The sequence below is a fragment of the Athene noctua genome, chromosome 4, assembly GCF_965140245.1.
Source record: "Athene noctua chromosome 4, bAthNoc1.hap1.1, whole genome shotgun sequence".
In the NCBI taxonomy this organism is placed as follows: domain Eukaryota; kingdom Metazoa; phylum Chordata; class Aves; order Strigiformes; family Strigidae; genus Athene; species Athene noctua.
In genome coordinates this window covers 72,859,020-72,884,657 of record NC_134040.1, presented here as the reverse complement: position 1 = coordinate 72,884,657, position 25,638 = coordinate 72,859,020, and the positions used below count along the sequence as shown (strand labels likewise).

At 36.7% G+C, this 25,638-nt stretch overlaps 1 protein-coding gene across 3 annotated transcripts in view; it reads right to left on the bottom strand.

Annotated features, from left to right (window-relative positions):
* Positions 1 to 25,638, bottom strand: part of PALLD (palladin, cytoskeletal associated protein) — a 199,605-nt gene that overhangs the window by 92,907 nt on the left and 81,060 nt on the right. For all 3 annotated transcript variants that reach the window (XM_074905731.1, XM_074905732.1, XM_074905733.1), the window contains exons 8-9: positions 21,715 to 21,834; positions 20,576 to 20,918 (exon numbers count right to left, since the gene is read on the bottom strand). In XM_074905731.1, the coding sequence (XP_074761832.1) occupies positions 20,576 to 20,918; positions 21,715 to 21,834 (463 nt within the window). The remainder of the gene's footprint in view (positions 1 to 20,575; positions 20,919 to 21,714; positions 21,835 to 25,638) is intronic.

The window sequence follows — 25,638 nt, the reverse complement described above, 5'->3', positions numbered from 1 at the left end:
AAACACTCAACTTCAAATATAAATTGTGGAAAAAGAACCATAATGTCAGGAGTAAATGGTTTGTATAAAATGCAAATTATCCACTTGTGGGGAAAGAAACATTTGCCATATTTTTTGACTACTTCAACTATTTTACCTAAGTTTGTATTGTTAGATGTAATTTTTGCCTTACAATCTGATGTCTAATATAAGACTGATTTGCATTAATTGAAAAAAGTGAAAAATTTTGTGAAGTGTCTCTGTGGCTCCAAAATCATCATAATTCTATATGAATAATCATGTATCATGTTCGTAGATGATAATGTTTTCGTTACACTGTAAAGAGGTCTCTGTGTCTCAGACACACACAGTTGGTTTTGCCACAACCTGATAGAGATGAACATGAGGCTGCAGACAGAGAATGGAAATTTTAAGTAAAGTGAAACACAAACATTTTCCATCAGTAATTTTAGGAATTTGTCTTTTCCCTTCCTATTTGGTCACTTCTTCATCCCTCTAGGCACCATTGCTACAGTTTCCCACCTCAGAGACATATAATTTATTTTTTATTCTTCTCTCCCAAATCAGTTGTTGATCTATGAAGCAAAATTCAGTTTCATTAGAGAAATTTTGAAATCAATAACTTGTACTAAAAGTACACAGTGCAAGACTCCCAACAGCACTATTACTGTACAACAGAAGGAAAGATAAACTCAACCTGAAGGGAACCCATATTTGCTAATTTTCATAGATAGGGGGTTTGTCTGGCTTTGAGTAAACAGTGGGAAAATTGAAGGAATTTGGGGAGGCTACTATGTTTGAAGAGACAAGAACTGATAGGAGGGGGACAGGACATGGGATGGCCAGGAAAGGGAACAACACATGACAACCAAATAAGTGGAAAGGAACGGTCCCTGTGGAAATTTCTATAGCTCTCCTTCTTTCCAAATGAGTGAACAGTCCCTCATATTTTTTTGAAGCATGGGGTGAGACTCACTAACAGAGTATAAATCAATTGCAGGTGTTTCCTTGGAGTCTGATTTTCTAGGATACTCGTTACAGCAGCTTTGTCTTTTCAGTTACCAGACCTCAGGGGACTGTAAATCCAAGATAAGAAATAAAAAACAGCAACAGAAGGGGCAAATGAATTCATGGATAAAGAACCTGGGCCAAAAGTCCTTTCTGTTAAGCTAAAACTAATTTACACTGTACTGTCATGAAAAAAAAAACCAAAACCCACAACCAAAAGCAACAAAACCATTTCTCCCAGTAGAGTTATTGAGCAAGAGGCCATCATCAATGCAACAGCAGGAGTTCTAAAGCCGCAGCTTCACATAGAGATGGTTTAAGTTGGCATTATTGCTGTTAATAACCTGCTGCTCTCTGCCCCCACCCTAGTGCCAGCACAGGCATCTACTGCACTTACTGCTTCTCACCTGGCATGGCATCCTGGGTTCATTCTTTGGCTGCTCCAAGGGAAGAAGTGCCATGGGGCTAGGCTGGCTGAGGGGAGCCCAGAACAGGGCGACAGCAGCTTTGACTTACGCTTGTTGAAGGTGCTTAGATGAGACCACAGCCTAAACTAATCCTCTCACATCTTTCAGTACTGGCATGCTGAAAGTAGACCAAAGCAGAAGAGGCCTCCTGAAGTGTGTATCACTAATATGACCTACTACTGAGAATCCATAAAAAGCCTATGAAAAAAAGCAATATAAGCTGCAGAAGGCTGGAAATCTTTCAGGCTCCCAACCATGTAAGAAAAGTGGGTTTGCTAGTTTAAAAGCACCTCCTTCACTTGCTGTGATCAGGATCTCTTGCTCTGAAATTAATCTCAGCATTAAAAATTCTATGAAAGAACAAAGCTGTACAGTGTATAGTAAAAACAGTCTTGAAACAGAATACTTTTCTAAGCTTTCCGTGGAGTATTTGTGGGTCATTGGGTTATTACAACCACCCACTAAAAATAGTAACTGAAAGTGTGTAATTAATTGGTCAAGAAACAACTACTGTCTACTCTTCTTCCCAGAGCATGTTTACAGTGATTTGGAGTAACCTGCCTTGCTTTGGCAGGCTATCTCAAACTGACTGAGCTGAACAAACCAGTTTTAAAGGGACAGCTTTACTTTACCTGAAACATCTTTTGGCAATTTGTTAAAACAAAAGCTTATCAAATGTAGTTTTCATCTAAATCTATAGATTTTTTTGTTTTGTTTAAGAACATTCTCATATAAAAGTCACCTTGCAACAACGCACCACCAAAAAACTCAACATAATCTAGACTCACTGCAGAAATTGCAAATGCACTATCACAGTTCTACATTTTCTGTGCTGCTTTAGCAGCCTTATAAATAATGTTTATTAAAAAAACAGTTGACTATAGTTCAGCAAACTTAGATGACTACAGACTGACTTCTGATAAATTGCGTGAATACTGATCCCTAAATGACCGCCTAAAACCAGCCTCATCAGTGAGACTCACACTCAAGACATATTGAAGATAAACAGATGACAAAACTTAATTGAGCAAACAAAGTGAGCTGTGAAAACCTTGTGTGAAGTGTCAAAAGAAGTGTCTGAATTCTGATATCATTCAGATTTCTGAATGATGTTCGAGTTTTCTCCTACACAACAACATACCAGGATGAAACCAACCCATACACTTAATCTAGCAACTAACAGTCTTTCAACTTGGAACCAGTGTTTTCCTGTACTAGAGCAAAGGAATAAAAATACAGCCACTTTTGATAGTTTCATGGAACAAGTCTGGCTGATCTCCTGATCCATCAACTGTAGAGCCAAATTGACACTGTCTACTACAGTGGAAAGACAGTGGGTTCTCCAGATTTGCTCCTGGAAGACAGTGATGTTGAGGAGGTAGTTGCAAACACAGTTCTTGGCAATCACAGCCAAGAGAGAAAGATCAAGCATTAACAATTTTGAATCTGAAGAATTAGAGGCACACAACATCCTCATACTCTTGAAGAACAGTATGCTATATCTATTCCATGAATAAATCTGGGAACAGCTTCAGGGATGTATATTCAGCACAACTGTCAAATAAGTGAAAAACAAGAGCAACAACAAAAAATCTCTTAGCAAACCAAAATGACAGCAGAAGTCTTTTCCAGGTAAATACCACAAAAATCAAAAGTGAATTCACATTCAGCATATCACATGCCTAGTGCAATGACTGTCATACATTATTTCTAAACTGGTAAGACTAAGGTTTCCTCTTGAGTACTTGAAAATACTTTTAAGTAAAGGAATCTTCTAAAATGATTATCATGGGAATCCATAGGCACATATGCATACACTCTTATCCACCATCATAACCATAGACCTAACCAACTTACATTATTTCCACATTCTAGAAGATGTGTGTAATATCTGCTTGCTCTGAGGACTGGTAAGGAATGTGGCTGGGTTCTACTCCAACCAGCACAAGACTGAAAAATCTTCTGGGAATTTACAGAAAGATAATTACTATGGTCTGCAAATATTTAGCACAGATGAAATGATTAGTAAATGAAAAACCTCTTCTCCTTACTTTCATGTTAACATACATAGCTTATTTCAAAGGGTCTTATAAAAGCCTATCCCTTTCTACCAAAAAAAGGATTTAGTGGTATCAAACACAAACAAAATCCATTTGTATTTCTGGCTAAAATAAGCTATAATATTACTGGGTTTTAAAATCTGTTTCCAAGAAGCTACATACACATAGGGTATTAAGTGGGTATTCCAGTAAAGCCAAAGAAAATCAGAGTCAAGCCATTGCAAATGAAAATGGGGTTCTGAAAGTTTATGTTTTGGATATTTGTAAAGTTTGACATTGACTAAAACAAAACTTACAAGTCTTCTGAGAATTGTTTTTGCATTTATATCAGAGGTAGAATACTCAATATTTTATGTTTATAATACTTCTTCCTCATTTTAGAGAATATTTCTCTCTCATTCAATTTTTTTTAAGTTTTAGTGAGTAACCTTTCTTCTAAGCACAAATTAAAAGTAGTAAAATATTTGGGCTGTAAACCAACTGCTTTTTGACAGCTTATGACAAATCCTTTGACCATATCTAAAAATAGATTCTGATTTAGGGAGGATACTAGGTGGTATAAAAGCAATAATTAAAACCAGTTACAATGTTTATAAGCATGTGGATTCCCATACAAGCAAGAGCAAATGGGTACAGAGAACTCAAAGAATTTGCTGCATATTTTAAGCAAGGTCAACAGCCAACAGCCAACAAACAAAGCTGAAAAAGTTACTGTCTGAAATCTGGACTCTTAAAAATGTTATTATGTCCTTAAATAATGCTGTACTGCATTTTCTGTTGGCAAAAAGCTGATGTAGTTTCCCAATGTTTTTCTGAAACATTCCATGGGTGCATAAACATGAAATGTACAAGTGGTATGCACCAAGTTGAATACAAACAGACATTTCCTATCCTTATTATTTCCTTTAATAAGTTAAATTTATGTTGTTAAAATCCCCAGTCATGGTTTCACAAGACACTAAAATCATACTAGTAGTCATCTGTTACTACATTTTAACCTTTATCTGTAAAGCTTTGTAGAATATCATTATCTAGAGCACTGATTCCAAATGACTGACTCCAAATATCCCCGATGAGGCTTGGCAGTCCAGAACTTGCTCTTTTACTGTTTGAGTATAAACTGGGATTTAGATGTGGCTTCAGCAAGGGTTCTTAGTATATACATGCGTTTTTAGGAGGATCAGATTTTTATCTTTCAAAGCTGTCCTTTTGTTCTGAATTTTGTTTGTCATAAAGAAAGGACAGGACATACTTTACCAGTATTTATTAAAAAGAGGTAAATAACTTCTAAGTTTTACTGCTTATGCCATTACTTATACCAGTATTAATTGTGTGGTAGTAGTAAAAGAATAAAACCACATTTACCCACTTCACATCTTACCAGTAAGTTTGGGGTTTTTTAATCTGTACAGTTTCATTAATTGCTGACTGACTTTTCCAATATTTTTTCAGAACAGTTAGGTGATGATTTGTGAAATCACCATTTTTTCCAGTGACTTGAAAGTTTGTTCTGAATTTGGAAACAATGGCATCATTTATTTAATGGCCTAAATCCATGTCTATTGTTAGAAGCATCATTCCAGTGAGCTACAATGTCTTTCTTTCTTTCAAGTTAGATGCTATTTTTTTCTTAAATAAGGATTAACTTTGGCTTTAGTAAGGCTGGTTCTCTGGCAGAAATTAGAGTCTTGTTTAGAAAAGGATTTGACATGCATGCTCTCTCCTTCTCAGAACTGGCAGAACAAACCTCATATAAAAAGACGGCTACATCAAAGCCTGTGAATCTCATCCACTCATATATTTATCTTACCTTTTTTTTTTTTAAAAAAAAAACACCACAACGTTGTCCTTTGAATACTTTTGATGAAGTGTCCCCTAACATTTCTAGCAGATTTGTACAGGCAGTAACGAAACAAAACACCTATGTGCCAATATTTTCTTTAAGTCCCCATGCTCATTTTCAAAAGCATGTCTTTAATCCAAAATTTCAAACCTTCTGAGTTCCAGTTTGACAAATTTATGAAAAGCAGCTAGATACCCTAGATAAAGATTATTTAATTCCGTCTTTCACATTTTTGTGTTAGTAACTTGCTAGTATTAACTCACTTTTCATTCTGGCAGTAGAGCAATACATGGCAAGGCAATTTAGAGCCTCCTTCAGTGTCTTCTTCTTAAGACATTAAGAGAATTGGCAGGTATATTTAAAATACATCTTTACCAGTCAGCACAGAATATTACCCTGTGTTGGGTAACTTCTGTTCCTGACTCAGGTTAAACTGAAATGCTTTCCTGAAAATCATAGCTGAGTTTTTCTCATTAAATCGTCCTGCTGTAGAACCATTTGTATGCGGGTAACTTGTTGGAAATTAGACTGTATCGTTGATAAAATATGACTCTCCTATAATGGTCCTACATTTCTTAACAACTGTCTTCTCTCCACAGTTTACAGCAGAGAGCCTTAAACGAGGTGTTAATAGCCCCACTGTAAGAGGATTCTGACAAAAAGTGGAATCTGCTGCCAGGTACTGCCTACAACAAATGTGATCGTAAACAACATGGAAACTTGAACAAGCAACATGCTTATTTATAAAAACCATGGTAGATAGCAATATTTCCAGTGCAAGTAAAATCTGGACCATCCATTGCTTTAAATTTTTTTCCTTAATGACACACAGAAAATACTGTGGAATACCTTAGTTAGCTGATGATAATTCAGCAGTATCTCTAATAAGCTGTTTTGTCTGTTTCTACACTTACCAAAAATAGAGGGGTTTTGCCTCCAATTTTCCTTAACCTCAGAATATTGTGTGAATAATATTTAGCCCTTCACGATGTAATAAAATTATAAATTATGTTTGAACATTATCAAAGTAAAAAAGTCGCGTCTGAAGGTTTCTCCAACAAAACACATTACTGCAACTACAGTCAATTATGAAACCCTGTGAATTAGTGACAGAAAAAGTCAGGCTCTCTTGTGTATTTTGTCTTTCTACTGCCAGGGACAAGAATTCACACAGGAAAAGTAAATTAAACAGAGTACACACATCGGCATTAGAACTCCAGAGTCCTATCTCTGTGACGTAAACATCTCTGCTGTCTTTAACGTTAGCAAGTCTTAGTCTTTCATCTACACAAACACATGCAATAGGAAAAAAATATAAATCTATATATTTCAATATACTACAGCAACGGTCAGGCTGGACACTTGTAATGTTTTTTTGCCCCTCCCATGAATATTTTGTTTTGAGGCAGGTGTTTTGTATGCAGAACACACAGTCCTCTGCTGTGGCACATTGTCAAAATCTTCTGTGACTTTGATAAAGCCACGATGAGGCTTATTACATGATCCCAGTGGCTATGGGTGCTGATAGGATGTTTATGCTTATTGAGTATTTTATGCACATTTCTATGGTGTTGGCTGATAACCAGCACCATGTTTATGTGTTTTAATGGAAGCTGAAGACATACAGTTCTGACTTCAGGGCCTGACTTGGCAGTTTCACTCAGACAAGCATTTACTAGACAACGAAGTCTGCAAATATCACTAAAGTCCATTTTAGACTGTGTTGAGAGTTAAGTAAACATGATTAGTAAGGGGGCCAAAAGGGAAGTCGTGAATTTGTGTTTCTAACAGAAAACACTGTTTATCCTATATTACTTTAGGGAGGAAGAGTTTAATTCCCAGTAAGCATTATAAAAGTAAACAAAAGTTGAAGTGTATCCAACTCAAAATTCTAAGCATTTTCAGCAAGCCAACAACATCTAAGCCAATATGACAACTATTTCCCTAAGTATTTAAAATACCACAGAAATTAATTTTTAAAAAAGTATAAAATGAAGCACTTAAGAAGACTTCTCACTTCCATGTGATGTCCAATGACAGTTTTATCCCATAGGCAGTTATGAAAATTTACTGAGTTTAAAAGATGTAATTCATATGTATGTTTGGAGCAATCAGTTGTCAGAAAATAAAACCAGACTTTTCCAGTAAAGTTTGCCATTTCAGTATTGTAGGTTTTGAATATTTCATACTAAAATAAAAAGCATTTTTCTTAAAATTGCCACAACAGAAATGTTACTACTGAATTCAGAAAGGTAGAAAATGAAAATACCTCCATCTTTTAGGTAAAATCAGAAACAAACCACTGCAATAAAAGTATTGTCACTTGAGGCTGGTTGAGCTTTCTCTCTGTGAGTATTTAATTAGGTTACTTTCTCAAAGTAACCGTACTACCTGACATTCATTAAACTTTCCCTAAACTACAACAGAAGCAATCCATGCCGTTCTGCTTTGTCTTTTGGAACTCCATGTGCTGTTGATAGTGTAATTTTTTCAGCTGCCAGGGAGAAACACACTGCTACTGAACCACAAAGCTGGGTTCTTCCACCAGATCACCACTCACGTATCTACTGCTATTCTTGAACAACTGAGAAGATTCTGCAGTGATACAAGATTTGCTTGCTTCATATTCTAGAAGCTGAACTAAAAAGAGGTGACATTCAAGTACTCTGAACACAGGTCCTCGTTAGGACTCTAGAGGCTTTAAGCTTAATAAAGTTTGTTTACTTCTCTCATTCTCTTCCAAATTAAAAAAACCCAACAACAAAACACCAACAGTGGACTGCAGTTGCCAACACAAATAAAAACTAAAGAAATCATTAGTTTAAGAAATCAGCTACAGGTAGAAATATAAAAAGGAAACAGGTACAGATAGGAAGGAGGAAAAAATACCAAAGGACTTGCTTTCGCTGGCAAGGTACTTCATGAATGTCCAGGAGATAAACTCAGGTAAATTACCATAAGATCACTACTTGTTAATGTTTGGCACATATACCGCACACAAGAGATTATAGGAGAGTATTTTCTTCCAGATGCTAGGCCAGTCTTTAGCACACAGAATAAGCAGAAAAGTACATAATGAGAAAGTATCCTTCTGCAATCAATAAGAAATTTTAAATATTATCCCACAGACCACTTGCAGGTTGAGATATGTTTCTAATAATCTGTGTGAGTAATAACAAGGAATTAGTCAAAGGAAGCAAAAAATGCAGCACCTTTGAGAGGTCATGTGAGCATTGCCTAGATCTCATCCTGGAAGCAAAATTTTGAGACATCTACCCAAGCAAAACAGCTCCCTCCACTGGATAAGCCTTTTCTGTTTTCACCTCCATAAAAGCCTGTGAGAGCAATAAGACTTCTTATGACAAGAAATATTTGCTAGCATTAATAAGGCTGACAGAACAGGACCTGCAGCACTTGGTTGGAAGTTGCAGCTGGAAACAGCACAGAAACCATCAGAAAATTATATCACTTCAATAAAAAAAACCACTGGCATTTGTCAGGAGGGAACTGTAGAGTAATAAAAACAAGTAGCTCTGTAACTATGTGACTTTATGATTAAACTACATAAGCTGTACCATCTCATCCAGAATTCTCCTTACCCAAGTGTGAGTTCCTACTTCTGCAGAGCATTATTTAAAGCATGGGCATGACCAACTGCAGGTAGATGGGCAGGACCAAATGCAGGTGGTTAAATGTTTCTGAGATAAAGTAAGTTCCAGCAACAAGTTTATTAAACCGAGAAGACACCGTAACAGTAGGGATTGGGAGTCTGAGGGTAGCCAGCACTTGAATTTGTCATCAGTTGAGCTTTTTCATCATAGAATCATTACAGAATACCAGGTGGAAGGGACCTCAAGGATCATCTGATCCAACCTTTCTTGGCATGGTCTAGACAAGATGGCCCAGCACCCTGTCCAGCTGAATCTTAAGTGTCCAGTGTTGGGGAATCCACCAGTTCCACGGGAAGGTTATTCCAGTGGGTGATTGGTCTCACTGTGAAAAATATTCCTCTTGTGTCCAATTGGAATCTCCCCAGGAGTAACTTCCACCCATTACCCTTCATCTTTTCCATGTGACTCCTTGTAAAAAAGGGAGTCTCCATCTTCTTTGTAGCCACCCTTTAAATACTGGAACATGGTGATAAGGTCTCCCCTAAGCCTTCTCTTGAGGATGAACAAACCTAATTCTCTCAGCCTTTCCTCACATCGCAGGCTTCCCACTCCCTTGATCATCTTTGTGGCCCTCCTCTGGACCCTCTCCAGCCTGCCCACATTGATTTTGCATAGCAGGGACCAAAACTGAACACAGTATTCCAGGTGTGGCCTGACAAGTGCTGAGTAGTGGGATAATGGCTTTCTTATTTCTTCTGGAGATGCCCTTGTTGATGCAGCCCAGCATCCCGTTGGCTTTCTTTGCCGCTGCAGCTCACTGGTCACTCATGTTGAGCTTGTTGTCCACCAGCACCCCCAGGTCCCTTTCCACAGAGCTGCTCCCCAGCCAGGTAGATCCCAGCCTGTGCTGCACTCCTGGATTATGTTTTCCCAGGTGCAAGATCTTACAGTTGTTGAACTTCATAAGGTTCTTGTTAGCCCACTCTTCCAGTCTATGCAGGTCATGCTGCAGGGTCGCTCTCCCTTCCAAAGTGTCCACTTACCCACTCAGTTTAGTATCATCAGCAAACTTCATCGGGGTACACTTCACCCCATCATCCAGATCATTTATGAAGATATTAAACAGTGTTGGGCCCAATATCGATCCCTGGGGGACCTCACTTGTGACAGGTTGCCAGTTTGAAAAGGAGATATTTACCACCACCCTCTGGGTGCGGCCTGTCAGCCAGTTCCCCACCCACAGGGAACCATATCAAAAGCCTTGGAGAAATCCAGGTAGACCATGTCCACCACTCACCCCACATCAACTGGGCAGGTTATTTTATTGTGCCTAGAAGGCAACCAGGTTCGTCAAGCACAATTTGCCCTAGGTGAATCCATGCTGGCTTTTCCTAATCACGTGCTTCATTTGGCTTGTGATAGCCCCCAGGAGGATTCGTTCCATAACTTTCCCAGGGACTGAAGTAAGACTGATGGGCCTATAATTTTCTGGATCCTCCTTTAAGCCCTACATGTAGATGGGTCTTCTTTCAGGCCTCTGGCATATCTCTCTAACTCCACGACTTCTGAAAGATTATGGAGTGGCCTTGCAATGATATCAGTCAGCTTTCTTAACACCCACGGACGGATAACGTCAGGGCCCATCAATCTGTCAAGCTCCTGTAATAGTTCGCATACCAACCCTTCCTCCATTGATGGTGGGTCTGTGTTTACATTAACCTGGATTTTTGTTCCCAGTGCCTGGGGCCCAACAGTGCTAATAAAGACAGAGGTGAAGAAAGTGTTGAGAACCTCTGCTTTTTCAGTGGTGTTGTTGACTAATTCACCTCTCCTGTTTAACAGTGGACCAATATTTTCCTTCTGTTTCTGCTTGTTGTTTATGTACCTGAAGAGCCCTTTCTTGTAGTTTTTTGACATCTCTGGCCAATTTCAATTTGAACTGAGCTATTGCTTTTTTAACTGCATCTTTGCATACCCTGGTAATGCCCTTCTCAACGGGCATTGATCTGCTTTTCCATCTCTGGTATGCTTCTCTTTTGGTTTTGATCAGGCTCAGAAGATCACAGTTAAGCCAAGCGGTTCTCCTGCTCTGCCTATTTCCCTTACCTTTAAAGTGTATGAACTTTTTCTGTGATTCTAGAAGAGCATCCTTGGAAAACTCCCAGCACTCACTAGCTCCTTTATCTTCCATGGAAGCTTCCCATGGAATCCCTCCCAATTGAGCTCTGAGAGAGCTGAAGTTTGCTCTTCTAAAATCTAAAACCTAAGTACTAATGTTCAGCATGCTCAGCAGGATCCCAAACTCCACAATATTGTGATTGCTGCAGCCAAGGCTACCACTAACCCTGACATTATAAAGCAAGTTTTCTTGGTTTGTGAGTAGCAAGTCCAGCAGTGCCGTATTGCTGATTGGCACATTTAACATTTGTATGCAGAAGCAGTCCTCTACACATTCCAGGAGCTTGATGAATGATGCATAAACTGCTGTACTGTTCTTCCAACAAATGTCTGTCTAGTTGAAGTCACCCATAAGAACCAGGTTCTTTTGAACCAAAGCTTGCTTAAGCGACCCAAGTGTTGCTTCATTGCCCTTATCATCTTGGTTTGGAGGTTGGTAGCAAATGCCTACTGTAAGGTTAGGTATATATGCATATATAATTGTATATATATTATGCAAAAAATATGCAGTAAATCAACTATTCAGAAATTATCCTTGTTAAATGAATCCTCAAATTAACTTATTTTTTATATTTCTTGAAGGAAAGAATGATAAAGCAATTACTAATCGGTCCTCATATTGTTGCAGATCTCAAACCAAAGGCAGTGACAGTGCAATCTTCTGTCCTATTAGTGAAAAGCTCTTAGTCTGAACCAGAAGGGACCTTTCTCTAGGAAGGCACCTGGAAGCCAAAGATGACAGACTTACTATTATTGGTACTTTAAAATTTAGTGTTCCTCTTTCTTCTTTCCTTCAAGCCAAACACAAAATGATGAACACTATCAGTCTCAGTTTTGAAGCTCCAGCATCTACCTGCTACAGCCAAAGTGAGACGTCCTGGAAAATGGATTTGTCTGCATTGAGGCAGAGCAAAACAGAGATAGTGCAAAACAAAAACTGTATCCCTTCACCTCCCCTCCTCCTTCTACACAGCTAAAGGTGATATTTTTACATTTTATAAATTAGGTGTAGATTGGATGAGGTCAGGGATGAAACAAACATCAAGGAAAATGTGGTTGCATTGCAATTTTCAAAGCCATGTAAATATGGAGTAAGTACATATGATGATTAGTCTGCAAGGATTAGCAGCAGGGAAGCATTTAATCAGTTGGTTTGAGAACCCTATTCTGTGATACCAAGAGAATTTTTGAACATTTCTACAGGAACTCACTATCCAAAAACCACACTGAGAACCTCAGAAAATGCAGCATATTAGAAGGACTGAACACTTGGATTTGCTTTGCTTGATCATTTGCAAGTATCAAATCCATCTGGTTATTTCAGTGAGAAGGAAACAAAAAACAACAGAAATGTTTCAGAAGTCAAAATGTTTCATCTCAATGCTTTCAGTTCACAGTTTTCATAAGACTACCATAAGCTACCATTTGCAGATAGATGGTACGTTTTCTCCTGTATTTTCTAGTTCAAAGGTGCATCATAAACTGCTGGCATACTGATCTACTTAACCTTGTTGCAGAAAAAAACCCCCACCCCAAATGCACTATCTGCCCCACACGCCCCCAACCTTCGCTATCTTTATTCTGTAACACTGTCTGGTTATTTATGCAACTGCATAATTCCATATACTTCCAGCACCCACTGAAAATGAAGGTTCTTAGCACTTAAGCTGAGCTTCTAGTTTCTATCTGCTTGTTAAAAAGCCTACTCTTGGTACCTTGAGATGAATTGGGGGTAAGAGCAACAAAGGTATGAGAGAGTCAACAGAGCTATGAAGCAATAGCCAGGCAGAAAAGAGAGGGAGAACACTCTTGGAGGCACTAAAGATTTTTATAAGCTTACGTCATGTGTTTAACTAAAAACTTAAAATGCACAGGTGCAAACAAGTGTGTTCATTTTCCTTCATTCCCCTGCTTATCCTATAACCTTGGATTACTTTCAGTGTTAAAATAAAAACCTGAAAAAACACAGAAGTCCTTTGTGTGTATCATTCTGGTGGCACATACCCTACACATATAACTGATTTAAGGATGTTTGACTTTTCCTGTTAAAATACTGATTAGCTTTTATGTAAGCAGGATGTACAGTTAGTTGCCTCCACCTATTAAAGGTCAGAAAACACCAGTGCCAAAGAAAGAAAAAAACTAAAAACTACATTTCTCACCTACCTTTAACCTTTTTTTTTTTTTGTTGATACCCATTGTTACAAAGAGATTCAGACTTCTATTGCTGCAGATTTTTAAAGGCTTAAAGTTCATTTACAATTACCCTTTAACACTATGTTAACAAAGGCATCGGTAAAAAGGAAATTTATCAGCAATAACTGCCACTGGTTTTGGATCATGTTACTCCTTGGTCTGAAATAAGCAGTTAAAGTCACTGAAAGCAGAACACACAAAAAAACCTGATTATTTTTATTTACAATTTCAAGTTACTATCCGTTCTTGGATTTTCATTAGTCACCTTAGGAACAGGGAAAAAAAAGTGACATTCTACTGCCTGAGCAGGCTGCCTTTAATAGCAGACCAACAAGCACATCACCTCAATATTCAAGTTATTTGTGACTGTTTTGAAGAACATGAAAGAAATTGTTGACACATTTCATGTGACTTCAAGTGTCTAAATGAGGAACATGAAAGTCACTGGGGTTAGAACAGTCGCATGAAACTGAATTTAGTATAATATGAACAAAGGGATCATTAATATGCAGCATCAGATCTATCTGATCAGTAGTTACAGAATTTTGAGGTGGAATTGGAATAGTTTTCTATCTCTTCAAGTTCATACAGTTCCATTAGAGCTGATATAACTTGATGCAACTCAATTACGGCATTTCATACAAGTATTACATATTTATACTAAGTACAGAAAATCTATTTTTCTCAGCAAAATTGGGTCTTCTTTCTCTTAAGAAAATTGGTGTCTAAATTATTTAGAGTTCTCTAGGAAAGAACCATGCTTTTAGAAGTGTTTTTTTTGGTCATAAGAATATAAAGACAGAACAGTTTAAAGATTTGTAGGAAGATTTAGTATTAAGCATCATTATACCTTGAAGAAAAGAGAATGATATTTTTCTTCTAGTCCTACCACTGGGTCTCCTTGCATGCCTCTTTAGCTGCAACATCATATTGCCTGTGTAATTTTTCATCTCTCCTACCTGCGAACACCAATCTAATATACCATGCAATGCTCAGAAACTTTTTTCCACCGATCTATCCTTTTTTGGTAAAAACTAAACAACACTCCCTTCATTCTTTAAAACAGTGAGATACACAGCATGATGAATAAATGCGACTTTCAACCTATATTTAATAACACTTCCTATTTCCTCTCTTCCATCTCCCAGAGGCCTCAGAGTTTTTCTGAGAGATCTAAGATCACTAAGGAAGTCAGCTAATATATTAGTTTAAAGTAACCTTATCTGCTGCATTCAGTCCACAGTTGTGCCATGAGGCATCATAATATTTTTTGATCCTTCTCAGGATTTGCAACTTTTGCATAAGAAAATAGCCAGAGAAAATGGAGACAAACCCATATTTCTTATTATGTTCTCTCATAAAGCCGCCTCTATTTTTATATATTATTTGTTATTAGTAACTCATAAACCCTAGTCTTGGTACAACAAGTGCCTGTTGATTAGTAGCCACTGAAATAGAAATTATTCACAAAGGTTTTCCTTGGTTTATCTCTAATACTGCTATGAAATAAGAGAGACAAATAAAAGCACTACAAATGAACCATTCATATATTGTGAAAATAGATGTAGAAATGCTCAGGACTTGTACTATAATCAAGTTATTATCTTTATGTGCATTTATTCTGCTTTAGACTTTAGCAAATTTTGTTAGCATTAGTTATTTCTACTACAAGAGAAAATATGTGTTGATCAAAGTTTTATTGTGGGTAGACTTTTTAGCAAGATAAGGATCCATAGGTCCTTATCAACCTTGAAAGAGCACACCAGATGAAACCAAAGGAGTGGAACTGGGTGGATCTTTGTTCATGAATGCAAAGTTACATGTTTACTGTGATCACTGACTCCTAAGACAAGGCAAGAGTGTCACAATTTTCTTATACAGATGAGAATTGTCTTGTTCATTTCCAACTAAAATTCTATGAATGTTTACAACTTTGAATTATGTTTAGCCTTAAGGAATATGGGAACCTCAGTTATACATTACTTTATGCCTTTTTTCTATCAGGAAGTACTACAGGGGATGCTAACTATTGCCTTCTCCGTAAGGGTACATATTTGTAATGTAGATTTTCAGACTCAATGGAATTTTAAGTTATTACTTTTTGATTTAAATTATTGTTTGTATAACTTCACCAGTTTTTGTAATAGTCTTTTTTTTTTTTTTTTTTTTTTTATCTTTACACTTCTGTAATGACAAAGCTTTCACTTCCCACATTTTTGCTGGAGCAAATCTTGAATATATACCATACATACTTCTGATGGACAGTTCTAATTCAAAATTAATAACAACTGCTTTTGATTTTTACCTTAGCTTTTGGAGAAATATGGAAAAACCACTGGGACATAGTTCATTGTTGAATCACATATAAGAGGTGGGGAATATCTTTCCCATAGTTGGGAAAGCCTCTGTTACTTTTTGTTTCGTACATATAATGGCAGCAGAGGTCTGCTCTGTGCATCATTCAAACTATGCAAGAATGGTTTTCTATTCAGGTTTTTATCAGAGGATGCAGTAACTTGAAACAAAACCTTATATAATTCAGGGTTTAACACTCAAGTTCAGCATTTCTGTGGTGATTTTTTCCTAATTTAGGCTGCTAAAGCAAATCACATTCATATATACATTAGTAGAACCGGATGGAAAACAGTTTTCCTGTATCACATGTGTCTTCACCATTGCCAGAATGTTGCTGTTCTGCATAAGAACAAATGTGAAGCCTTCAGAGCTCCCAGTGCAAGTGTCCATTCTCTGGGCTTCAGCAACCTGGGATCTCTTAGGCAGACTAAGGACTTATACATGACTTTTGTATATTCCAAGGCATTAATCATTGGATTGACGGCTATTCTCACATGTTCTTTTCCTATCCATCTCTTCCTAATATAGTCTAAGCAGTGACTTACAACTTGCATGTATCAAATACAATTATTAAGTAATAAATCTTTCAAATGCAATGCCTGGCAGGACAGGCATTACAAACATCGTAGCATGTACGTGACTAGAAGTACAAGTAAATTCAATATTAAGCAAATTGCTAGCAGAAAGATCAAGTTAAGAATAATTTCAATGATGAGTGAAAAACAGTGAAATAAACATTTTAATAAAGGGCATAAGAGACATTCTAGAAATGACTTGAACTAGCATCTTTGCAAAAATGTCTGAGGCATCGATGACAAACCAGAAGAAACTGTGAAAGAAAACTCAGCTGCCGAGGAACAGAGACTGAAGTGAAAATAATTCAGTTCAAGAAACAGTATCACTTTCACAACCAGTATGAACACAAGTGATTTTAGTTAAGGACGTTCTGTCAACTCACATAGGAGTAACTTTGATGCATATCAAGCAGATTAACTCCTTATCTTTAAGAAATAATTTTAATCTCATCTTTTCCTTACTGATGTTACATATAAATTAGTTGGTATCTATTAAATTATGTTTATGATTAATTTATTCTGTGTACTGTTTAAAAAACTAAGACTTCTGAATAAATTAAAAAAAAAAATCTCAAAAACTCCTAGGAAACAATATAGCCACGTCTGTTGAAGGAAATACTGATTATCAAAACTCTGTAAACTGCAAGAAATAATATCTTACTGCTTCTCACTTTTTACAGGTATGCTTTTTACAAAATTAATACCTGCCTTTCATTTTTACTGCAATAAAACATTATCAGAAAGAATTGGGTGAGGTAGAATTCAGGAATTCTGTCCATGCATCATCTTCACAGCATGCATGATACATCCCCATGCAAAATACTACTTTTCACAATAATGCAGTGAAAAAAATGTTGATCGTTCTACAGGGGCAGGCATTGCTGTGCTAATTTTAAAGGTGTCAAACATGTCACTTCCTACTGGCTTTTTCTGGGTTTATGTTAATAGATTAACTATAGAAAGAAGGCTGTCAATACCTACAGTTGCTCTCTGCATCTGCAAGGGAGAAGCATGGAAGTGAACTCCCACTAAGATAATACTCTTTCTGATCATTGTATATGACAGACTGGAATACTACTCCAACATAGAGAGGGTAAAAAGGAGCCATCTGAAGAGAAGCTCTCCAGTCTGGAAATTCTGGCACCACACTGTAGTCACATTGAGTCTATGAACCTTGAACTGATGTCTTGTTACAAAGCCAACGAACAACACATAGGTACATCCAGTAACCACATGAACACCATTTTCTTTCCTGTTACTGCTTTAACAGACACATGGAAAAATAATAGTAATACTAAGCCGCTTGAATGGCAGTTCTTAATTTGAAACAATAGACATATTATATACAGAATAGTGTCCTGCCTTTTTTGCAGACATTCAGACTGAGGATTATGAGGGGTTCAAGGCAGCACTTCCACACATGGGCTACACACTGAAATAAATATTAACACTTATTTGTCTAATTTTGAGAGATGCAAAGTATCTGAAGATATACTTTTGTGGGGACACTTCTGAAAGCTCATCTGTGCATTACACCAATATTGCCCGGAAAAGTCCAATGCATATTAATTAGGTCACAGCAGCAGAGAGCAGAATTGCAGAAATTTTGAGGTTTTGGTCTCTGTTCAACAGTTCGTTCTCTCTTGTCTACATAAACTCATGTTGTAAACAAGACATGGTAAGATATTGTGCCTTTTGACCATATTTAGCATTATTGTCTTCTAAATTCAATTTTAGCAAAATATCTGGAGTTGAATGCTTTCCCAGTTAATTCTTTATATACTTTTCCCAGAAAATTTTGTAAATTATCACATTAAACCCTGTTTTAAATATTCTCAGCACCAGAGTAAGGCAACAATTAATATTATGGTTTAAGAATTACATAAGTGTCTGTAACCGTAAAACTGAGCATTTTGTAGGACTTTAAAAACACTTTTCAAGCCTGAAAACAACTACAGTAACTCTCTATATCATGCCAGTGCTTGCATTGGACTGAATTGTAGGAAATAATTATTTATAGGTGTTGGTTACAGCTGCATTGCCAAGGTGCAAATATATTTCATACTTCAAGAAGGTACTCAGACTCTCCTTGTTAAACTACTACTACTAAAAAACCATCCAAACCAAGCCATCCCATCATTCCCAACTCTGCAATTACTTTCAGTGTTGGGTTAATAATCTATTTTCAGAGAGTTCACAGATAAACCTGTTAAGTAATTTATGAGTTAAGATATGCTTGAAAAGACAAGATTCTTTCAGAAATTTAAAATCAGAGTCAGTCTTCAGCAAAATTAAAACTCCCTAATGATATTCAGAAGCTTTAAGCTTTCTACATAGTCAACATTACTTTAAACGTTTAAATAATTTTTAAAAAGGTTATAATAAACATTTGCTATTATGTCATTGCTAATACTTGCTGCTTCTATCATCAAATACTAATACTCTATGAACAGATACAACTCCGTAGATGAGTTCTCTTCAAGAGGGATCATTCTCATGGTTGAGATAGCTACTTTACTATTTAGCTTGTTTTAATGCAATTATTTTTTTTTGCTTTGACTCAGGATGCAGTTCCCAAATGCTGATAGCTGATTTCAAGTCCCTGCAGCCAGACATTCCCTTTCCTTCTCCTGTTAGCACTCTTTCCCTTTCTTATGCTATTACTATGCTTGGGAACAAAAAACTTGGCTGAGGGGAAGGCAAGATTTCAATTTCTGACAGCAGCATAGACTTACACTGGATTTGGCCAAGAAAAACATGTATTTTGACTACAATCAAGATCAGTCTCTTGCGCGTGAAGTAGTGTTCATGGTAAAATATAGGACTCGAGAAATTGCACTAGGGATTGCAATGTCATCAATTTGGACATCAGCACCTGAAAGGATTCTCATAATAGCATCCCTCTCACATCATTGTATACAGTGTTCACCTCTGTTTATACGCTGACTCTATGTTTAAAAACAAAATAAATTTTGCACAAGTACCAGTGAACATTATACAATGGGAAGTCTACTACACACCCTTCTTTCCTTTATCTAGGGCAACCTCACTTCTGGGAAAGAAAGCTCTGGGGTGAAGTTTGCTTTTTGCTGCTCTGCTGTGGCTTCTGTCTCCTTTCTTTGGCAATGGGTCTAGCAACAGATGTGGTGGGTACAGGACCACCTGGCTCGCTTCACATCACATTATCATCTGCAAGTTGCCATCCTCAGCAACCTCCCTCCCATACATGCAATCACCATCATATATACTGCTATTCCACCACTCTTTCTGCTCCTTCCACTCCTCCTTCTCTTCTACAGTTGTCAGAGACTGCTTAGAATGAGCAACAGAAAGAAGAAAGTGGCGAATGCAGAAAGAGTACCCTGTTGGCTTGCTGCCTCAAGCATGATTGCTAAAAGAACACCATTTTTGTATTTTGCAAGTTATGCTGTGAAAACACATAATTAAGCAAATGACCTTGCTAAGCTTGAAGACCATATTTCATATTTCTTAAACACATTGTTATACTTAATAATCCCTTTTGATTATTGGTGCAAATTAAATAAAATAGCATTTTTAGTTCCTTCATCACACTAAAAATTCTTGAGGGAGATGGAAAAGAGGAGTCTGCGCAATGCTAAAATCAAACCATACATTAACAGTCAGCATAAGATCACTTTTGCATAACTAAGGTATCATCACTAACATAAGGTAAAAATGTTACTACAATTTTATTGATTTCTCTCTCCTCTCCTTGAGCTTTTCATTTTCAGATTTTTAGTTATAAAAGAGCCACGGTAATCTGGTTGACAGCAGAATGAGTTACTTCTTATATATATAACTATAATGTAAGAAATAATACAAACATGCACCTGAATATTCACTGACTACACAAAACCAGAACATCCAGAATAAAGATAGCTAACCAGTGTTGAAACAGAAATAGCATGCAAGAATCTCAGGCCACTGTGGCATTTACCTACAGTGACTAAGAATAAGAAGTGCAGAGCAACAGCCACTAGCACTTATTTCTTTGTTGTGACTATCTTAAATGTTTCTGTAGAATTTGGTATATATAATATACTTCCCTTTGATGTAGCACTATGAGAAAGAACACAGTTCCTACTCCTGTATTTGGCTCTTTGGGACATAAATCACAGAAGTAAGTAAATTGTTCAAGGGACAGCCACAGTCATTGTCCGTTACTTGTCTAACACTAAATTGCTCCAGGCAAAGATTTGCTTTCACCAAATATCAAGTTTATAGGAAACAAAAAAAACCAACTAAATGAAAAAATACTCACAGCTTTGGTTTGGCAAGCACAGGTGGTGGCTCCTTTGTGGGTGAAAGCAGGACAGCTGGAGATGGGATGGATTTTTCACTATTTGGCTTAGTGTTAATCATTCCATTTACTCCATGAATAGGGTGGATGCCATTTGTTTTTTCCTCGGATGAATTGAGCTCTAGTTGAAGGGCTGTCACACCAGATCTCAACTCAGTGTTGTTTGCTTGGTGGATCTCTGTATGTTTCTTAGGAGGAAGCTCAAGAGAGCTAATTTCAACTGGAGGAAGTGGTGAGAAATGACGGAAATCATCACTGTTGGATTCTCTTGTCAGTGATTCATGACCAGAGCTTTCTGAGTTGGCTAAAAGAAATCAAAAAGAATGTTCTTCCCACAAGTCATAGACAAAGTACATGGTACATACATGCTGTATTTTCAGTTTGTTAAAGATGAGGTCTCTTTGGTTCTGTGCAGATATTTTCCTAGATCTCCCGTTGATAATTTACGCTGAATTAGATACGTGACTAGCTATACATTTTCTGACTTTGCCCCATGCAAAAGGCACAATAAGAAACTTTATGGATCTGATCCCTCTAAATCTGTTTCAGGAAACCAGCCACTAACAGATTGGCAAGCATGGACAACAACAACTGAAACAGCATTTCCTCTTCCTGGAGACAGCGTCATTTAAGAACAAATAATTTTAAAATGCTGAAGGATGTATGAATACATGGCATGTTTGCAAAGGCAGCTGGGTTAGCGCATTCCACAACAATATGTATGAAAACATATTACAAAACTAAATGTACCATGTCACAGTTTTTTGTTTTACAGAAGTCATATGCTACCTTTGGTAGCATAATTTCATCTGCTTTCATTTTTGTCTCTGCTGCCATCTAGTCTCAGAACCCCAATGCTTAAAAATATGCCAGGATTGTGGCAGATACTTTAAAAATGTATTTTACATGAATAAAAAATATTAAACTAGAAAATGAGCCAATAAAAACATTCAGTTTGCTTTATATGAATGCTCTGAAGTTGACAAAACCCCTGTCTTACAGCAGTCCTTTTCTACAAGGGAAGCAGACTAATAACTTCAAGGGTAAATTAATTATCTAAGATATATGATTAAAAATTCCTCTTTCCCTTCATCACATACCTGAGCAGACAGTTAGTTGTGCACTGCTTGTTACTGAACCATGTTCATTTGTTGCTGTGCAGGTGAAAAGTCCTGAATCTTCAGGAAAAGTTTCCGCAATTACAAGGGTACATATCTCTTCTGGAAATAAACAGAAAAATAAACTGCATCATAAATTATTTAAAGTACCATATAATGTTTTTGCATTGTATGTTAGAAGGAAACCAGAAAGTGCTCCTTATACAAAGAAATGCTGGGAGAACTTCAGAAAAGCTTCCAACATAAATAGCTTCAATAAAAATCACTAAAACAAGTAAATTCACCAAGCTAAGTTTCCAAAAGGGACCTGTCTTGAACAGTAATTTTGCAGTCACAAGTCCGTGCAGTCATTTTACACACTCAAGATCTTCATTTTTATGCAGGACAGTACTAATTCATACAAATCAGTGTATTGGTTTCCATACACAATTAATACTTGCAAGCTCTTTTTGTGTCTCTAAATAATACCACCAATATGAATGTCACATCATTCCTTCTTTTCCTGAAGTTTTCTATATTTAATGCAACACTCCAGATCAAATCCCATTCCTGGTAGAACCAGAAAGTATTTTTGTCATAACTTCCGATTAAGTCTTCTGTATAAATTGACCAGCATTATAAACCCTTGATGCATAAATATTCTCCTTATGTTTGGGAAGATAATTGCTGTCTCCATCTGCACTGCAGTGAGAATGGATAAATTGAAAATATGGGACAAATCTGCATCCCCAGAAACTCTTCAGAATACTGTGACACAGGCGTATTCTGTGGTTGTTTGAGATCTGTTCATTCTACTTTAATATGCCATAGTATATGCTTTGATTATATCAGGGTCTCAGTCAGAAAACTTATATGAAGGCTGGACTGTTTGTATTTCAGGTTGGGTCTCATAGTAATGTTTTCTAAATCAATTCCATCCATTTATAATAGGCACATTTAATTATATAGGCATGTTTTCTCCAGATTCTTCAAAGAAGTAATTTTATTTTTATCTCTACTTGTAATGGTATTCTAATATTTTTAAAAATTCATGGTATAGCTAATTAAATAATCCAGTATTTACACAACATACCCAGATAATTTTAGAGCTGGACAATGTTACATCATGGTTTTCTTTAATTAATTAGGAGTTTATTTTGCTTGTGCTCATTTTCTAGTCTCAAAACCAAAGCAGGGAAGTTTTACAGAATTCAGTTTCATTAAAAAACAACAAAAAAAACCCCCAAACATTTTGTATTTTGGACATTTACGTGCAATCCCACATATTATCACAAAATCAGTGGAATATAGTTAACAAACTGAAAAGTGAGGAAAAATATCACTTTCACGTGAAAATTATTCTGTAGAAGAAGTTCAGTAAGGTAAGCTTTCTTCTTTTAATTCAAAGAAGGAAAACTTCTAATTCAAAGAAGGAAATTTCTAATACTTTTTTTTTTTTTTTTTTTTTTTCATTCCTAATATTCCTTGTGGAATGGCAGACCATTGTCTGATGTAGACAGTTAACAAAAAAGTTAACAGAATTTTTCCAATTATAAATGGCAACATATCCAAAAACTTCTTGTGCTGGAAATGGGCTAAAAATGAATGACTAACTAAATATTTGGCACAGAGTTGTTCTTCAGACAGCAGAACATGCTTTTTTTTTGGCAACACAAACCAGTCATTCTGTGTAGCTGCAAGAGGCACGTCTGGTAATACTGTAGCACGTTGGATCTTATCTGACCCAGATGAAGATTAATGACTCATGAAAGGTCTTATCAGGAAAGTAATGTGTAACACAAGCTAGGTTTTGAACTACTGAGATCAGCTTTTTTTAGAATCTTGGTGTGTCGTAAGCAGTTGAAGCTATATTGTTAACCACACGTGCGTACTCCTCGATTGAACTGACTCTGGGGATGCAATCTGATACGTTCAGCATACTAGTTTCCTGTTCATTTAACAGCAGAATTCTGAAAGCTGGGTATTTCAGGGCTGCAAAAGAAAATCATTCCCACCATGCTGAGAACTGCTGTTTACATGAGGGGAAAAGTACTGCAAAATGTGAGAACCAGTAGAATTTGTATTTTCCGAACAGCACAACCAGTTAACGCATAATTTTCTTTCAGCTTTTTATGTACATAAAACGATCATATGAGAAGAAATTATCTTCACTCTTCAGTGATAAAAGAATTCTAATGGATTATACCATGATGTGGTTTGTTTATTGGTGTATCTCAAAATTATACATGGTAAATTGCAGTAACCCTTGTAAAAGAAATTGAAACTAAATTAGTAATGAAAATAAATCAGAGTCTAAAACTCAGTCTTCTCAGCCAGATGAGCAAACTGCAACACATTTGTGATCAATCATGAGAAAACTGGATAAACTGAAAACAGAAAAAACCCTAAGAAAAAAATCAAAAGGCAGCTTGGGCACAAAGCATGTGTGAGCAACACATTACCATTCCCAAGACCAAGAATCACTGACCTCCAGGTCCTTAGTCTCAGTATTTTTCTAGCTTTACATCCTCACTTATGTAATTATTTTTCTTTCTGTTACTGTGCTAAGTAGAACCTGATGATTTGAAGTAAATAATGTCTGTTCTACTTCCTGGCAATCATCAGCTGACAGATAATTTCATCACAAAAATGTGTTCCAGAAAGCCATTCTCAAATGCTGTTCGTAGGGCCTTAAAACATATTTAACACTTGACTAAATGAATACAAAAGCATTCTGTTCACTGAAACATGTAAAATGCTTAGGCATGCAAGTACTTGACTATTTTGTCAGTTATTTAGAAAGGAAGATTATGTTTTACAGAGTAATCCTTTCCCTTTATGGTTCATGAGTCCATTAGGACAAATAATCTTTGGTAAGACAGAAAAATGTTGCATCTAATTTAACAAATTTCATCACTGGCACTGTATATACTTCAGAATGTTTCTATGTATTATGTTAAAGGTAGAGTAGTTCTTATATCTGCCCCTTCATCTCCAAATGTGACCATTAGCTTCCTCCACTGTAACACGCATACAGTCCTGGGAAATAAGTATGGTCTTTTATTAGCACTTGTTCATTATGATGCAATGAACAAAGCTATTTCTATAGATGTGGGTTCAAAGCTGCAAGTTTTCTGCTACACAAAGACAGTGGGTAGTCACGGTGGTGGTTTCCTGGTAGAAATCCAACCAAAGCCATCTCTGCCTTCTTGTAGACAACTTATCTCTTATTCTCCCTCTTGTTCCCCTAGCCATCAGATGTTTAATGACTTTAATGGCAAAGCAATATGCCCATTGGGTAACAACTTCTCATTTATGTATCTGTGCATCTTTTCTATAAAGAGAATGGGGAAGTGTGAAAATAGACAGGAACTGAATATGCAGGGTAGCATAATAGATGGCAGTATTGCAGACCTGTAGATGCCTTAAGTTGCAATAACACAATAAAAAAAGTAGTTCATTTACCTGTTTCTGATGATCACTATTGTATACACCTTTACCCAGTCAGGCAGCAGTTCTGGCTTATTTAATAGGCTTTACACACTCAAGGAATCAAAAGACAAGTTTTTAAAAGATATACAGAAGTGACTGTGTTTGAAGATATCTCAAACAGCACTTAGAAAATACTGAGGAGAAAACTGAACAAACAAACATGACTGTGGGCAACATAATGTAGTTTTAGGGTACAGAACTTAGGTTACAGCATATGTAATCAATACCCAAGATGGCTGCTATCTAGCCAGTTCAGGTACAATGAATAGGAATACTGCTATGACAGTATGGACTTTAGTCCCTACAGCAGTGTTCACATTTGAGGAGAAATTAAGCCATATATCAGGGTTAAGGAAAAGTTTATGTTAAAGCTTACACTAAGGGAGTTGTGATCCTGTAGATGCCTGTGAGAGATGACAATGCCTAAGGTAGATA